Raw genomic sequence first — 12241 nt, 5'->3', positions numbered from 1 at the left:
CGCACAAGGCTTGTTTACTAGTTTGTCACAGCGGAGGCCAGCGCCATCTTATAATGGTGATTGCTCGCGGCACGCGCACGGCTCTCCACAGCGATTGCTCGCTGCACGCTGCACGCTGCACGGCTTTCCACACCTCTCCCCTCTTGAAGTAGTCCCATAACCCAGTGGCCAAATTACAGGTTTAACTTCTCTCTATATATAAGGACAAGGTGAGCAAGCACCTGGAATTCCTCTTCATGCAATGAAGCATTCCCAGCACCTCGGCACCAGACGGTAATGTACACTACCTGGAAAGCCCCTCCCCACTCCTCCAGGTTTATATAGCTCTTGTTACACCCCACCCTACTCCCACCCCCACCCCTGATAAAAAGGAGCGGTTTCCCTGAAAACCGTCTTGGAGAAGGCTATCTTTCCTTGGTGCTCAAGCCCACCGAGATCTTGTGAACCTATCAGCCCAGATAAGCTTCGAGCCTGAGACCCCTGAGGTCAGAAGCGGATCTCGGCTGGCAGTAAGTGTTCTTCTCTGCATCCCTTCCAATGTGAATTATCATCTATCTATGTTATTGATCTTGGCCACTCTGACTGGAAAAACATGAAATCTCAAAATAGTTTTAATTTGCCTTTCCCTGATGGTTAAGGATATTGAACATTTTGTTTCTTGAGGGCTGGAGAGATGGCTCAGTGGTTAACAAAATTCATTGCTCTTCTGAAGATACTAAGTTCAATTCCCAGCACACACATGGCAGCTCACAACTGTCTGATGGATGCTGTCTTGTGGTATGCAGATGTACATGCACATGAAGTCCCCATACACATAAAATGCAAACATAAATAAATCCTTTAAAGGTCTTTCTTACCCATTTGTATTTCATCTTTTGAGAACTCTGTTTTAGTTCTGTACCCCATTTTTAATTGTTATTAAAATTAAATTTTATTTATTTATTTTTGGGTTTTTTTTGGGGGGGGGGGTTGAGACAGGGTTTCTCTGTGTAGACCTGGTTGTCCTGGAACTCACTCTGTAGACCAGGCTGACCTCGAACTCAGAAATTCGCCTGCCTCTGCCTCAAGTGCTGGGATTAAAGGTGTGTGCCACCACGCCCGGCAAGTAGAGTTTTTGTGTTACTGGACTGGACTTCAGCCTCAGAGATCTTAACATATATTAATTACACAAATTTTCTCCTTCCTTCCTTCCTTCCTTCCTTCCTTCCTTCCTTCCTTCCTTCCTTCCTTCCTTCCTCCCTCCCTTCCTCCCTCCCCTTCCTCCCTTCCTTTCCTGTCTCTTTCAGATCCTGACCAGAACCAGTATGTTTCTCCTGATACTCTGGGTTCCTTTACCCTTCTCTGAAGCCTCCTCCCCCACCTCCATGCCAGTAACTCAAACACACAGCAGTCTTTTCCTTCTTTCCCCCCATTCTCCTCAGGATGACATCTAAGATTTACTGCTTGCCTGCCCTGGGCTTCTCCTTTAAGCTCTAATAAATTGTCCTAAGTTTAAAACAGACACTGCTCCTGTCACTAAGCTGTTCCACATTTGCTCGCTGACCCTTCCTTCTCATATCAGGCAGTCTATGTCTCAACGTCAAATCTAAAAAGGCTGTATTTCTTTAGTTGTCTCAGAGAACAGGCAGCACACCAGTTACTAGTCACCCTTCAGGCCCGGAGTTGAGCTTCTTATAGGGCATGGTCAGCCATCCGGGCAGGAAAACAGCCTGAATATAGTTGAGGTTTTCAGGGAGGAGGTGGGAGGAGCTTGCTTAAGTTTCCTGGAGGAGGTGGGAGGGGCTTGATGACGATCTCCTCCATTCAAGGGCAGAAACAAATTTCCATTATTAGTTACCTACCTGTTTGATGCTAGCCTCTCCTCAGGTCCCTGAGGAACAGAAGCTGGGCAAATGCTCCCTCTGTTCTCCAGGAACAGCAAAGAACAGTCACACAAGCAGCTGAAGAGGAAATTCCCGGCGGCAGTCCAAGCGGCGACAATCCAAGCTGCCAGTGTCTCTTAGAACCTGCTCTCATTGCTTATCCTGGCCCCTACAGTGAAGACAGGACCCAGTACTGGATTTGAGTCTAACTGTGATGGGTTTGATGTTTCAGGAAGAATGTGAAGCCAAGGAGAAGCATGCAACAGAGTCCTTGCCAGGCTGTGCCCCACCCCTCCAGTCCCCTGCCCCCTACCTTGCTTTAAGCTATGAGTCCAGACTTGAGTGAATCTAGCTAGCCCCTTCATTCAGTACCTTCTGGCTGGGCACAACACTTCAGGTATGTTGTAGCCTTTCACGGCTGAGCCACTAACGTTTCATCTAAAAATAACTGTGCAGCCACAGGCCTGAATCGCTCTGGAATGACCTAAAACCAGTTTAACAAGGGCAGACTAGCAGTTTGGCTCCCTGTGGAGCAGGGGCCTGGACAAGGAAGCGAGAACTCCATGCTCAAAAGCAGAGGCGTGCGCCTCCCCCACCCTCCTTGTGCCTTGTGCACAGCTGAGAGCAGGCACCTAGTGTCGCTGTGTCCCTGCGAGCTTGGTGATTTTTAGGGTAGAAGGAACTGCACATGGCCTGAGATGATGGAGGCAGGCCTAAGTCATCTGGGTCACCTCAATGCCACCTAGGACTTGGGAAATTATGGATGCACAGAACTGAAGGACAGCATGGTTCTCTTCTGGATCTGCCGCCAGCTATGACCTCATAGAATGGCGACCTCAGGTAGCTCGTGGGGAGGCTCTCCGAACCTCTATAAAGCAGGAAATGCAAACCACCCGTAGGTCCATGACTGTCCCATACATTCAGCCGGGCACTGTTTGTCTTCACATTGTTGGCAAATGAGGGAACTGAGGCACGAGAGTCCACGCCCTCCCAGATACTATTTGCCACAGCTCTGGGGAGCCAGGCTCTCACACATAGCACAGGGATTAAGTGTTGACAGCCAAGGTGTGTTAGCAGACTTAATGCCTGTACAGCAACTTGAAGAGTCACCCGAAGGGATGAAGATATGGAAAATGAAGCTGTTCATCATGGTACTGGTGAAGGGGGATGGAATTATTAGCAGGTTTGCCCTGACTCTCCTTCCACTGATAAATTTGCATGGCAAAACTTAACCTTCTACACTGGGTGATCAAATGAAGACATCTGGGATCATTTTATTTGGGAGGGGGGTGGTCAACAGATCGCTTGGCTGGGCTGGAATTCTGGGTGTGCCAGGCTGGCCACTGATCAATGAGCCTCCTGCTACAGACTTCTCTGAGTGTTCGGATTATAGGTGAGAGCTGCCGGCCCAGAGAGCAGGTTCTTCTCCTTGCTCCCCGCCCCCACGTCTGGTTTTTGAGACACGTAGGTTCTAAACAGTTCACACAGGTTCTAGGATCTCCTATATGCCCCAACACTATTCCTCTAGGATAAAGAATACATTGATGCTGGTGACATCCCAGAGAACTGGTGGTGTGACTTTTCTTGGGGGGAGGAACATCTGTTCACCTCAGATGTGCCACCAACTGACAGCTCCAAGAAATAATTCCACCTGGGTCCACTTTAGTCAACCAGTGTGTCTATTGGTGGCACTCATGGGAGCATGGGTGACTCAAACAGCAGCAACATCACCAAAAACCCCATCCTAGACCCTGGAGCCCCCTGCCCGCCTGCAGGCAGCTCAGCTGCCAGGAATCTTCTCTTGCCAGTAACTGCAGCTGCCTTCATAACCTTGGGGCCAGGTCTTGTGAATCTCGTAATGTGGAGAGCTCCCTTGCCTGGGGACTTGCAGGACTTTCTACTCCTTCCAGGAAGGATGTCAACTGGGAGAAAATGGTTCCATACCAGCTCGGGGGCTTGTCAGACTAAGATATTGACAGTTTCTTGTCATGTGCACAAGAATATTCTTGGCCATTAGGGAGACAAGGTATGGAGAGCTCTGTCCTCTGGGCAGAAATCAGAGCAGGTATGATTACCTACAGGAGACCTTCACAACATTGGTTCCATTAACATCCCCTCATGGAAGGAAGGGGCTTTGACCATCTCCCAGCCTCCGGGATATATGAATTAACAGCTACTGGACTAGAGGAGGGCATCTGTGGTATAGTTGTCAGTAAGTTCTCATGCTCCGGCATGTTATACCACTAAACTTGCTGGTTTACTGGATTCGGTGGGCTCCTTTCTCTGGTATGCCATTACCCTTATCTGGGGTGTGTAGAAATAGATTTTCCAGGGAAAGTCACATGACACTGAACTGGAAGGTAGGGTTGGGCCTGTGACTTGCTCAATTCTTCCTTTTTTGTGAGAGATACTCAGTTCCTCTTGTCCAGGTCCCCCGTTTCTGAAACTACAACTCTACCATCCTGAAAATGCCTACATTAACTTGTATTACTGTGTAATCTACCAAATTCTCTGCTGGAATCTGATGTCTGAGCAATTGCGCATGCTGGCCACCAATTGTCCCCGTGTGAGAGAGTAGACACAGAACCTCTCACTGCTGGTGGCCTGTCTGGCCAGAGGTCCTAGATGGTTGAGGGGACCCCAGCAGGTGACCACACTTGGTCTCAGGAGACTTGTAGAACGTTCCTTTTTAAAACTCAATATATCTTGTTTTCCATCACAAACCAATGTTTTTATCTAATTTAGACAATGAGAGCCTGCCTTGGATTAGATGAATTTTTCTCTAGAATCCTGAGATCTCTGTGGGTCCTGGCTGCATCCCCCCACCCCCAGCTTCTCTTCTGTCCTTGGCTTCTTGAAGAATCTGCCTAGTTCCCCAACATGTTCCGTTCGGAGATACTGCTCTGCAGTCTGATGGGAACAAAGGGGCCCCGCATGCATCCAGGGTGCTCTGGGTACCAATGGGACAGGGATGGGCAGAGCAGATGCCAGGTGAGTGCTGCCTCTAGCTATGGGCCAGGCATGTGGAGAAGACACAGAGAAAATGGGAGAATTCTTTCCTAAAAAGAAGCAAATACCAACAGTTCATGAAGTCCACAGCCAGGATCTGAGAGAGGCTAGGACATTAGGAAGAATGAGCCTAGAGTGGGAAGCCGGCGAGTTTATTGGAGTTACTTGGGCAAGTGTGGGCAAGACACTAGCAGCTACAGAAAGAGGGGTGCTCTTTTAGGCATGGGCTGATGCAGGTGCCTAGAAACCTGGGGGACATGGGGATCCAAATCACTCCCCACCCGACACGTAGGATTTTAAACCAGCTACACTCAGGGCCTTTGGAGAAACACTTCCTGGAATCAGTTCTGAACAGCTTAGATAAGTTGACGACAGCCATAGGTGCTTGAGTGACCTCTGTGTACTAGGTAGGATAATGGAAGTGCCCTGCCATCCAGCCTTGGCTGCTCCCTGCTGGTCCATAGTCCATAGACTTACCTTGTTCCAAAATAGGCCAGGCCNCCCCCCCCCCCCCCCCCCNCCNCCCCCCGTGCAGGGCCAATAGCAATGGGGAAACGCCAGAGGCTTGGACTAGAGGCCTGAAAGCAGATCCCTTTACCAGGGGTGCTGACAGAACACGGAGGTTTTCATGTTTAAATCTCTCATTAATTTGATTTTCTAAGTGTAAGACTCACTAACACTGTCAGTTTGAGGGGACTCCTGAGCCCACAGGTTGATCACTGGGCAGCTGCTTCTTTGCCCAGGCAGAAGGCTGTGCACTGTTTGGCTGTGCATGTCTGTGAAGACAATGCAGTTACAGGGGCAATTTAAATGAGGCCTAGTTGGAAAGCTTCAAGAAGCACCCGGCCTTTGAGTGAGACCTTTAAAAATACAAAACTAAAAACCCCTTTCTCTCTCCATTTCAGCTTCTCTTGGTAACTTCCAAGGTGGAATGAAACCAGCTACTGCATTTAGAATCTGCTTGTAAGAGTTCTTGGTTGTCAAGGTAAAATGAACGCACCTGGTCCCCATGGTGTAAGAAACCCTGCTGTGCTCCTCCGCGCAGTTGGAGACATTCAGATGTTGATGGACTGCTAAGGAACACAGAGGAGGGGATGTATGAACAGCAGCAGGGGTGGGGGCACGGCCATATATATGTCTACTGCCTTGTTTCTTTCTTGTGGGAGGAAAGCCTGGGCTCCCTGCTGTGCGGGGCATGGGTGGTACTGTAAGGCAGGATAGAGACAGGGGCCTTGGATCACTAGGTAGCCCCCTCCCTAGCTCTTCATCACAGGGGGCCTTTATTTCTTTGTACTTATTTTCTTCTCTACAGAATGGACCTCCAGAGTTTTCAATGAGGTTCCTGACTTTTGTCTACCTCAATGGTTAATTCCTGACTCTTTTTTTTTTCCCTCAAGTTCTTGGGTCTTCACTTGGAAACTCCCATGCACAGAGAACACATCCTATATTAAAGAGAAACTCATGGCTGCAGCCCACATGCTGACCTCAGGCTAGCCAACAGTAGCTTACCTGAGATGGCAACTCTTCTCGAGGTCTATGTAGCGAGTGGTGAATAGTCTGGAAGCTTCCTCATCCTTCCTTGACAGGTCAGAACCCACAAGGGTAGACACGCTAAGAGTTGCTAGTTTTATATAGTCACACTTGACAAGGATACAACTGAGATGGTAGACAAGTGTTTGGCCATTTATTCTAAGCCACAGAGGCCACTGCTCTGAGACCCATCCATTGGAAACGGCTACACATACACGACAGACTGGAGGGCGGTACAATGGGAAAGCAGGAGAAACATTCACAGCGCTATGCAGCAGTTGCACAGGATACAGTCAGTCATCTTAATGTCACAGGACATCCTCACTCAGGACCACCTCATCACATTTAGAAGGTCAGGGTCATGTTGGTGGGCCTGGTTGGTGGAGTCCAGTGGCACAGAGCATAGCAGCTGCACAGGAGTGTAGCCAGAACCACCATGGAGAGACCCATTCCAGCTTCTAACTTTAGGCTTACAGCATACTGAGCTGAGTCCTTGCTTAGTCCCCAAATTCCTGATTTTTTTGTTTTTTGCTTTTGTTTTGTTTTGTTGGAAAAACAAGCCTGTGGCAGCCACATCCAGATGTGAGCCCCAGGAGGCAGCAGTGCAAAGTACCTGGTGACAATACAGCAAGGGGTAGGCACCACTGCAGGGCTAACAGCTCCCCCGCTGTCCAGTTAGTAACAGTTTTTACACTTGTTATGTGAGATTTTTCTCCTCTCCAAATGACAATACCTTGAAAAACCCATTTAAAATGCAAGACAAATGGCATGAGTGAGACGAAAGCTCACACAGAACAACAGCAATTACATGTTAGTGGTTTGGTCCATACTTCATACTGACATATGCTATAAACGAAAGGCTGTGTAACCATCTGAACAATAAGAACTATACAGAAGCAAAGCACTCACACTGCTTTCCCTTAAAAACAAAAAAGAAACAAAGATACCCTCTCATGCATCCCAAAGAACCAAGAGGGGAAACAAAAAACCTCTAAATATTTAAATAAGATTTGAAATCTACCCTTTGAACCAATCTAAACTTTCTAAACACTTTATCTCCCCAGTCAGATAGTCTCAACCCCCGAAGGTGAACACTTTGAGGTATCTTTTAAATTAGATGGTACTAACAATTTCACCATCTTTTTCTAAAACAACACCAACTAAGCCCATGATGGTTTGTATATGCTCGGGTCAGGGAGTGGCACAATTAGAAGGTGTGGTCCTGTTGGAGTAGGTGTGTCACTGTGGGTGTGGGCTATAAGACCCTCGTCCTAGCTACCTGGAAGCCAGTATTCTGCTAGCAGCCTTCAGATGAAGATGTAGAACTCTCAGCTCCTCCTGTACCATGCCTGCCTGGATGCTGCCATGTTGCTGCCTGGACGGTAATGGACTGAACCTCTGAACCTGTAAGCCAGTCCCAATTAAATGTTGTCCTTATAAGAGTTGTCTTGGTCATGGTGTCTGTTCACAGCAGTAAAACCCTAACTAAGACAAAGCCCTAGATGGAAAAGTCCAGAGAGTACCTTGTCTGATCTGGCAGTGCAGTGTGTTCTCATCTGCCTAAGTGAGGTCAGCTCTGTGATCCGTGGTCATGTGCATTAGTCCTGTAATAAACACCAGTCATAGGACCGGAGTCACAGGTCTAGAGGGGACTGTAAGCACTGTGATTGAATTGACACCTCACTCAAGAGTTCTGACCACCTTTTCAAAATAAAGACTTTGAAAAGGTCGTGGCATGGGAAGTACAAGGGAGGACCCATGCAGGCAACAGACACTGCTATCTGTGCTAGCCTTGAGGCTTTTGGTGGGAACATTAAAAGGTGAAAGCACAGACCTAAACCCCTAAGGCCTGGTGTGTAGTTCTTGGCTGTCAAGCTGAACTCCAGTTTATAGGAGCACACAGGCTTCCCCGGTAGGACTTTACTGCCTAACAAAGTGGCAAACTGATTAACGTTCGTGTCGTTTCATCAGGGTGCTGAGGAGACATCTCAACCCAATGTTCTTTCAAGGGAAAGAAAAATAAGAGCACTTTGGAAAATGCTTTTGTTCTGCTTTAAAATATAAATCTTTGCAAACAAGCTCACTTATATACAAATATATATGTATTTAAATACTATGAAAAGGCAAAGCCAAAGGCCCTTCGTTAATGCATATTCTGGTTACTGTGACACATGGTACTATTCTTTTGCTTTAAAGCTCAAATTCAAGCTTTTAAAGGATGTTAAACAAAAATATAGACTGCTTTTAGAATATAACTCTGAGATGCTAAGAAGGCCATGTCTCTCATCACAATGACAAATACCGTAGGCCCAGACCAAGAGGAGCAGCCCTTAGCCAGCAGGGCAGTGGGACTCTAGGGCGGTCAGTGGGGACTAATGTGGGAAGGGGTGTCGGCATACAGATCAATGGTACCACCCACCTTCTGATGTAACATGTTTCCACTCATAACCAAGAGTTATGTCAAATGTGCTCAACAGTATCAAAACTGAGTCCAGAGACTTCCTGCCCAGGCTAAAGGGCTGCCCTTCTGCCTACTCACAATGCCACTGGTAATTGCAAATGCCATTATTTTTGAGTAGTTCTTTGAGAGTCTCTTGTTTACACTTTACCTCTGTCTAACTGCCTGGTGTGACCAACCTGGGACATCTGAGACCTCAATCTACCTTTCCAACTTTATAATTTTTGTAACTTCATGAATAATTCAAATAACTAAACGAGAAACACATTATGTTGACTGACCTTTTATAAAGTGATACAAAATTCCAAGAACTTGTTCTAAAACCATTTTTGCTATGGTGGAGACAGCCAGGTGGCTCACTATATACTTTCCCTTGGAAAAACTAAGATTGAAAGATGCTCTTCATTCACCAAGTAGGAAAAACTCTGCACGTGCAGTCTCCCTACTTCCCAGCATGGCTGTCCTCACTACGGGTACCAGAGCTGTGGTTTCCACAGTATAGCAAGAAAAGTCAAGTGTAAACCCAAGAGGATGACAGATTTGTTGATTTTTTTCCCCAGAGGAGAAACAAGCCAAGCACTGTGCCAGCCCTCATGCCTGGTGGATGAGGTCAGTGCCTGGACACCGTGAGCACCAGCATGCATTCCTTGTGGGTTAATGGAGACACCAGGCAAGTAGAAGAATTCACAGTATCACATGCAGAGCTGGTTTTCTGATACATAATTTCCCATCATTAGCCATGTGGGTAAGAAGAGAGGAAAGGGCAGAGCCATGGAAACCTTGGTCAATCTGTGGTAGGCATCCATGATTTTCATCACTGTCAACTTTCAATCTCTGGGCACTCCTGAGGATGGGCCGTAGCTGGGATATGACCAGCATGGTGTGTAGGGCCACCCAGCAGTGTAAAGTGTTCTACTGAAGGTCTGACTTCGTCTATACAAGACCGGGAATCCACACAGGCTTGCTGGGAGCCTGAGCCTCTGCTTCCCCAATAGTGCATTTCCATCCCTTGGGCAGTCATGTTCCAGCTCAGACAGACTTACTTCTACTACTGATTATAACACACAGTTCTCTGCAACTTGCCAAGTGGCTACAGATCCTAGCAACCAGCCACACCATTGATCTTTGAATATTTTACCTCTAATTCCCTTTTCAAAGCTCTGTGATGGAGCGGCCACACAGAGAAAAATTGATAGCAGTAATAGTGGCCAGACTGAAGCGAGGTGGCCTTTCACAGACCAGGTTAAATCACAGTGGTGATGATGCCCTGGAGAGAGTTCTGCTCTCACATTGCAGCCGGCCACCAGGGGTGTGGCTGTGTGAGGTGCACACCAGGCCTGCTTCCTAGTGCCAGACAGCAGATGCGGCCTGTCCTAGGAAGCACTCTGGGTCGCCAGTGCTAAGTATGGTTGGGGCCCAAGAACGGTGATTATTACTTCTTCCTCGAAGAGAAGCAACGATGCCATGAAAGAAACTGCTTCTCTAGGAACAGAACAAAACTAACAGGAGGACTGCGTTTCATTCAAGTCCTCTGTGCCAGGCATCACCTGTTAGGCCAGAAGTGGGAAGGTACTGTGGTGGATGGCATGGTAGGGCAAGCAATCTGCCTGTTTACCCAGAAGGCCTCTCACCTGGCAATGACGTGGCATTCCTGACAGGTAACTATGGTGAAGGGCTTGGAGAGGCTGGCCAATTTCCCAACACAGGCTTGCCACTACTGTTAATCCTATCTTGATAGCCCGAGGGAGTCCTTACTGTACCTTCTCAAGCTGAACTGATTCCCTTTGGAGGATTCTGTTGCTTTCTTAGTACCTCTGTTTAGATTACACACTGGCTTCATAGCAGAGTATACATGAACATAAAGATGCTTAAATACCTGGTTTTTAAAGAGAAACTAAATTATGAATGGTGAAGAAAGCAGAATTCTAATCTTAAAGTAATACATGTTCACATACAGAGGCAAGGTGTATGTTCACATACACCTCCAAGACACTTCCTTCTGGACCACAGACACTTCTGTTTGTCTTTCATGTTATGAATGAAGGAATGTTGCCAAAATCAAAACAAACAAAATAATAATAAAATAAAATAAATCCCAAGTTCCCATAGTCCAAAACACAAAAGGCTCGAAAGACTCCCACTGAATTCTGAGATGCAGGCACTGCAGGGTGAGGCTGGTCACAGGACCTGTGTCCTGGCTGATGGTCAGCAGAGGCTGCTGCAGTATTTTCTAGTGCAGATGGCAGAGAACGCCAGAGCAGAGCTGCAGGGACTTCCGACAATGCACCTGCTACCTCCAGGTGACTCAAGAGGCCAGCTGTTGGACACGCATGGTTTTCCAACTCTTATCCCAAGCCATGAAAGAGAAACATGGCACAAACTGTGATCATCCTCTGTGGCGAGAGGCAAGCGAGGCCGGTGGCGGAAGTCTCGAGGAAGGAGAAGAACTGTCTGTACATGCTGAGGTGAGAACGAGGAGACCGCTTGACGAGGACGCAATACCTTCAACAGATGTTTCTCTCTTTTTCTGACAGAGAAAGCAATGAGCACAACACACAGCTGAAATATAGAAGCTTAAACATCCACACAGATTTTCCAATATACTCAAAATAATGAATGCAGCACAGCCAGGCTGTATAAACCATTTGATAAAAAAATATCTTCTTTTCTGTGGTATGGACGACTAAAGAGTCCTGGGAGGGAATGGCTTTCACTAGTTCGCGGTAACAGTGGTGGAGGACCCACATTCGCTGGGAGTCTCAGTCTCTCTTCTTGCTCATCCGGAAGCTTTTCTCCTCCCGGGAGGATGCTGGACTCAAGTGCTTCTTCAGGGAACACTATCTCCTAGTCCCTGGGCGAGTCATCATGACACCACTGGGGTCATGTCCCACAGCTGCAAAGGAGAGAGAAGCCAAGGATGAACTAAGACCCAACTGTACTGGGGATGAACAATGCTCAGAACGGGCTCAATTCAAAGTGCTGTTTTGGTTTTGTTCCCAGTTATCAAGCAAATGCACATAGCACTAGCCTGACTTCTATAGAACGGCAGCTGACATGTTGCTCCTAAGCTAAGGAGAATAAAGGCATATCAGATCCATGCAGGGAGAGAGGAGCCGGCACACGCCTGGGTGACCTTCCAAACAATTCTCTAAGACATCAGAAAGAAGTGCCAGGCCTCCAAGTTTGAACTTAGCTTGAAGTCACTTCTAACAACTTCATCCTACTGCTGCCTCTAAAATAGGACAGGGTGAAAAAGAGTCCACCCCTCTGTCCTGGGCCTCTGCTGTGACCTGCCACAAACTTCACAGGCCTGGATAAGCACTCTTGAAGTAAGTAAGCTTGGTAGAAAAAAGGCTTATGCATCGCTTGGCCACTGATTCCA

General features: G+C 47.5%; 1 protein-coding gene across 6 annotated transcripts in view; it reads right to left on the bottom strand.

The window, feature by feature from the left end:
* Window positions 1-6533: 6533 nt before the first annotated feature.
* The window catches only part of Wdfy2 (WD repeat and FYVE domain containing 2), a 129646-nt gene continuing 123938 nt past the window's right edge, over window positions 6534-12241 (bottom strand). For all 6 annotated transcript variants that reach the window (XM_029468828.1, XM_021181667.1, XM_021181668.2 and 3 more), the window contains one exon: window positions 6534-11752. In XM_029468828.1, coding sequence (XP_029324688.1) covers window positions 11723-11752 — 30 coding nt within the window. In that variant the 3' untranslated portion in view covers window positions 6534-11722. The remainder of the gene's footprint in view (window positions 11753-12241) is intronic.

This window comes from Mus caroli, chromosome 14 (assembly GCF_900094665.2).
Source record: "Mus caroli chromosome 14, CAROLI_EIJ_v1.1, whole genome shotgun sequence".
Taxonomy (NCBI): Eukaryota; Metazoa; Chordata; class Mammalia; order Rodentia; family Muridae; genus Mus; species Mus caroli.
Note: the sequence above shows the minus strand (reverse complement) of the source record. Positions and strands in the feature narration are given on the sequence as shown.